Source organism: Cystoisospora suis, assembly GCF_002600585.1.
Source record: "Cystoisospora suis strain Wien I chromosome Unknown contig_8129, whole genome shotgun sequence".
Lineage (NCBI taxonomy): Eukaryota > Apicomplexa > Conoidasida > Eucoccidiorida > Sarcocystidae > Cystoisospora > Cystoisospora suis.
Window position 1 is genome coordinate 1 of NW_027160912.1, and position 4,983 is coordinate 4,983.

A 4,983-nucleotide genomic window follows, 5' to 3' on the forward strand; every position below is an offset into this window, starting at 1 on the left:
ATCTATCTTTAATTTCTCTATCTTTAGTCTATCTTCGATCTATCTATCTAAGTATGTATATCCATTTCTCTCTGTCTATAGATGAGTGGATGGTGAGACGAGGAGGGGAGAAGCAGAAAGACTCAAGCAGTGCACATACGCCAAGCCCTCGCATTCTCTCTTTTCGACACATATACACATATATATGTATATAGATGGATATAAAGATTAAAGATAGATTCAAGATACACTAGAAAGAGACGAAAGATAGATGAATGGATATCTACGCATAAGCACAAGCGCCAGGTGGGTAGAAATCTATAAGGATCTGTGTATCACTATGCTTCTTCAACTGATCGACATGTATGTCTATATGAAAGAAGATCTATCTATTGATCTATCTCTCTTTCTTTATGTGTATCTTTCTTTCTTTCTCTTTTTCTTTCTTCTTTCATTCTTTTCTTGTTCCTTTGCTTTCTCTCTGATTCCTTCATCGAGACCCTTCTTCTTCTTCTTCGTCCTCTGTTTGTCTCTCCTTTCTTGGTTCTTTTTGAAGAGAAATCTCCATCTTCTTCTTCTTTCTGCCTTTCCTCTTCTTCTTCTTGCTTTTCTTTTTTCTTACCTGTGAAGATCTTAAGGTCATCCGCGACGATTTTCGCAATGTTGGTGTCTCTAAGAGCTCTCATAAGGAGACCCTGTTCAGATAGCTCTGGCTCTGCACGCTTAAAAGATCCTGCGACGACTAGGACGGATTTGATAGCTCGCAGTCCCCAGTCATAGTGAGGAGCCTTTGAAAGGAGATCGCGACAAAGAGCATAGAGGCGTGTGAATTTGCGGGCTAAGACCTTCGCCTCCACGAAGCCTTCAGCCATCAGCATGTTCTCGCAGATCAACTCGAGGTCGGGCACCATTACAGTAATAGGACGGAAGAGAGTCTTCAAACCCTCCGGCAGCTCTGAACGACCCAAATATCCCGGGTTCATCTACAAGAAAATGGCAGAGTGAGAAAGAAAGAAAGAAAGAGTGAAAAAGAAAGAGTGAGAAAGAAGGAGTGAGAAAGAAGGAGAGAGAGGAAGAACGAAAGAGACAGACGAAGAAGAAGACGAAAGACAGAATACACAGAAAGGAGAAAAGAGAGAGTGACAAAGAGATAGGGATGAAAGGTAGAGTGAGAAAGAAAGACGAGAGAGAAAGTAGGCGAGGAAGGATGAGGGGAGAAAGTTAAAGGCGGTGAGAAGAAAGCATACGAGGTGGACTGTCTGTAGATATAGACAGAGAGAGACAGAGAGAGACAGAGAGAATGAATCGATTCCACGGTAAAGGGACTAACATTGAAGATTTACAGGGAAAGATAGAAAAAGCCTATCTATATAGACATATATATATCTAGACCTATGTATCTATCTATATCTATATCTATCTATATATATATATATCTACGCGTAGAAAGGTAGAGAGATAGAAGTGAGAGATCGTCATATATGAAAGGTCATATGTTAAAGATCTTAGCAAATCAAGCAGTAAAACAGATTTGCATGCAAGGAAAGAACCGTACAAAGAAAGGGAGAGAAACATACATTACTCAATCTTAGCCACCTACCTATCTTTCTCCTTTCTATCTATATATCTATTTAGCTAGTTATCTTTCTACCTGCAGTCTGTCTGTCTATCAGGATTTAAAACTATCTCTACCAGGTAAATGTCTGCAGACTTTTGACCTCCTATTCACTTTTTCTTTCTTTCTTTCTCTTCAATCTGTCTATTATGCCTCTCATCAACCTCTCTAGTCCCTTCACAAACTCCTTCTCTGAAGGACAGCCTCCTCCATACATTCAGGAAGAAGCCCTTTTCTTCTTCTTCTTTCTCGCCGTTTCTCTTCCCTCTTAAGATCTCTCCATCTTCTCGGATTCTTCTCTATCTCACATACTCTTCTTGACCTTTCTTCTCTTTCTCTCCATTCTCTTTCCTTCTTTCTTTTTCATCCTTCCTGTCTCTTTTTCCTTTTCGGTCTCTCTCTCTCTCTCTCACTATCTTTCTATCGCTTCTTTCTCTTTCTTTGTTTCTTACCGTAATGAAGACCCCGCATGTTGGATCGAGAGGCACCTCATCTCCTTGTAGGACGAAGGTTCGAGACTTGGCTTTGATCGCATCGACAACGGCTTTGAATTGGACAGAGCAAACACTCAGGACTGCGGGAATTAAGCGATTAAACTCATCGAAACATCCCCACGAACCTGACGCTCCTAATCCCTAAAGAAAGAAAGAAAGAAGAAAGAGAGAGAAGAGAGAGATGAGAAAGAAGATAAAGGAGTAGTAGGAGAAGAAGGAGAAAAAGTCTTAATTGAAAACGAAAGTGTGACCTTGTTCTCTTCATTCCTTCAACACTCGGTTCTTTCTTTCTTTCTTGAGAAGAAGAAGAGGAGAAAGGCAAAGAAGCTTACATGATAGAAGTCATCCATATATACATGTCCCTCCCCCTACCTCTACTATCTGAATGAAAGAAGATGAACGCATGAAAAGAAGAAAAGAGAAAGAGAGAGAAAGAGAAAGAGAGAGAGCAAGTATCTCCACAAATCTCTCTCTCTCTCTATGACTATGACAAATACACAGTCATCCACCTCTCTATCCATTACTACCTTAAATCTATCTTGAATATGTTTCTCTTCATCCATCTGTCTCTCGATCTCTCCTAAAGTATGTATGAAGAGCCCCACTCGTCTACTCCTGTGCTAAACACCTTCTCTGTCTTTTCAGCACGAGCATCCTTCTTTCTCTCCTCCTTCTTCTTCTTCTTTTTCATTCCGTTTCTTTCCCTATCTCTTTCTCCACCTATCTTTCTTTCCTTTTCTCTCATAGCCATCCACCCCGTCGATCTAGCCTCTCTCTCACCTTGAAGATATTCCCCATGGATTGGTAATCCATTTGATCCGAACAGTTGAAGACGTAGCAAGCTTTCCCTAGAGCTGACGCGAGATCTTTCGTCGTCTCAGTCTTGCCTGTCCCAGCAGGGCCAGCAGGAGCGCAGCCCATGCAGAGATGAAGGGCTTGAGTCGCCGTGACGTAAATGCGATCCGTTAACGGCGTGACGACTAAGCGGGGCCCGTTGCCAAGATATTCGTAGCCGTAAAAGAAAGAAGCATCCGTTATAGTTATACGCATATCATCCTGGAGAAAGAAAGTCAGAGAAAGAAAGAAAGAAGATGAAGAGGAAAAGAATCACGAAGAAGAAGAAGACGAGAACGAGGCAGCAGAGAGAGGTGAAAAGGAAGGGTGAGGTGAATCGGTAGGAGGAAAAAGAATGAAAGAGAGAGGAAGCGAGAGAGAAGGGTGTTAAGAGGAAAGAAAAAGGAAAAAAGAGGGGGAGAGGAGAGAAGAGCAGGAGGAGAAGAAAAGGAAGAGAAGAAAAGGAAGATGAATGAGAGTGCTGGTGCTAATAGCCACGAAGAAGAAGAAGCCTTAAAAGGGGGAAGAGAGAAGGAAGAGCGATATATCAGGAGGAGGAGATTTAGAGAAAGGAAAAGCGAAGAACTTGCTAGAATGGAAAGTAAAGAGATATCATCTATTCTCTATATTGTCCATGCTTGATACAGATCAGTCTGTCTGTCTGTCTATCTCCAAATCTCTCCCTTTCTACATGTCGAAAAGGAAGGAAACTTTTTCTTATCTTTATCCTACCAGAGATACATAGATACATGTCTCTAGACAAGCTCCAGGCGTGTCTTTCTGTCTATGTACATCGAGAAAGAGATACATCAAGAGAGAGGAGCCTACATACATATATTCAAACATACACGAGAGGCTGTATTTTGGTAGCTGGAATGTGAATTTAGATAGAAGCTTATATCTACAGAACACGGTTGTCTCCATCTCTCTCCTTTCTTTCTTCTTTCTCGATCTCTTTTCTTATCTCTTTGTTTTCTTTCCTTCATCTTTCTCTTCTTCTTTTACCTTGCCGTCCTCCCCCTCTTTCTTTCAATCCCCATTCCAGCCTTCTTCTCTTCCATCTCGTTCTTTCATTCTTTCCTTTCTCTCTCTTTCTCTCGCTATCTATCTATCTACTGTCATTCCTCCCTATCTCCATCTTATCTTCTATTCTCTCTGTCTCTGTAGCTACCTGTCTATCTCTCTATCTATCCACCCCTCCATCTCTATCTTTCTATCATTCATCCTCCCTCTCTCGACTCGGATGTCCTTCTCTCCTTCTTCTTCTTCTATTTCCCGTCTATCTATCTTTCTTTCTCACTCTTTCTCACTCTTTCTTTCTTTCACTTTTCATTTTTCTTACATCTTCTTGGCTCCAGTGATACTTCAGTTGGGATTGCCACTGAAAAGACTCCTTTGAAGCGGCGCCTTCTTGTATAAGCCGATCTATGATGTCTCTCCCATGTGTATCGATCGTAATGAGACACATAATCTTCTGTCTCATCGCTGGGGTGAGCTCTCCTTGGACCATCTTAATTGTCGCCGTTAATTCATCTATATGGTCTCTTAAAGCCTCTTTCAACGCCTCCGCATCTCCCTACAAAGAAAAGAAAAAGAAAGAAAGAAAGAGTGAGAAAGAGAATGTATGTGCAAGAGGAGTGTGTGATGGAAGTACTATGAAAGAGGACCGAAGAAGAAGAATAAGAAGAAGAAGAGATTGGGTTTGAAGAAAAATTCAGAAATGTCGGAAAGAAGCTAGACTCGTCAGGGATGACTAGACCTGTCTATTCAAAATAAGTGTAAGCATACATAGAAGTCCTGGATATCTATATATACATATATAGACAAGTATAGGTACTACTATTACTATACATGTCACGATTAGTAGTAGTATTAGTATTGCTATGCATATAAGTATATATATATATATGTATATATGTATAGGTAGACATAGAAGTAGAAGACGTTATGTAAACTCCACATCCAGTTGCCACCTAACAGAGAAGCTCTAAGCAACACACACACCAACAAAAAGCACAAGCAATCCTCCCAAGCTACTCCTGACTATCTATCTATCTATCT

At 40.9% G+C, this 4,983-nt stretch overlaps 1 protein-coding gene across 1 annotated transcript in view; it reads right to left on the reverse strand.

Annotated features, from left to right (window-relative positions):
* Nucleotides 1–479: 479 nt before the first annotated feature.
* The window catches only part of CSUI_010732 (dynein heavy chain family protein), a gene marked incomplete at its 3' end in the record, with an annotated part of 7,673 nt that continues 3,169 nt past the window's right edge, over nucleotides 480–4,983 (reverse strand). Inside the window, exons 4-7 of the mRNA XM_068070834.1 lie at nucleotides 4,265–4,498; nucleotides 2,869–3,144; nucleotides 2,047–2,229; nucleotides 480–962 (exon numbers count right to left, since the gene is read on the reverse strand). Coding sequence (XP_067917190.1) covers nucleotides 480–962; nucleotides 2,047–2,229; nucleotides 2,869–3,144; nucleotides 4,265–4,498 — 1,176 coding nt within the window. The remainder of the gene's footprint in view (nucleotides 963–2,046; nucleotides 2,230–2,868; nucleotides 3,145–4,264; nucleotides 4,499–4,983) is intronic.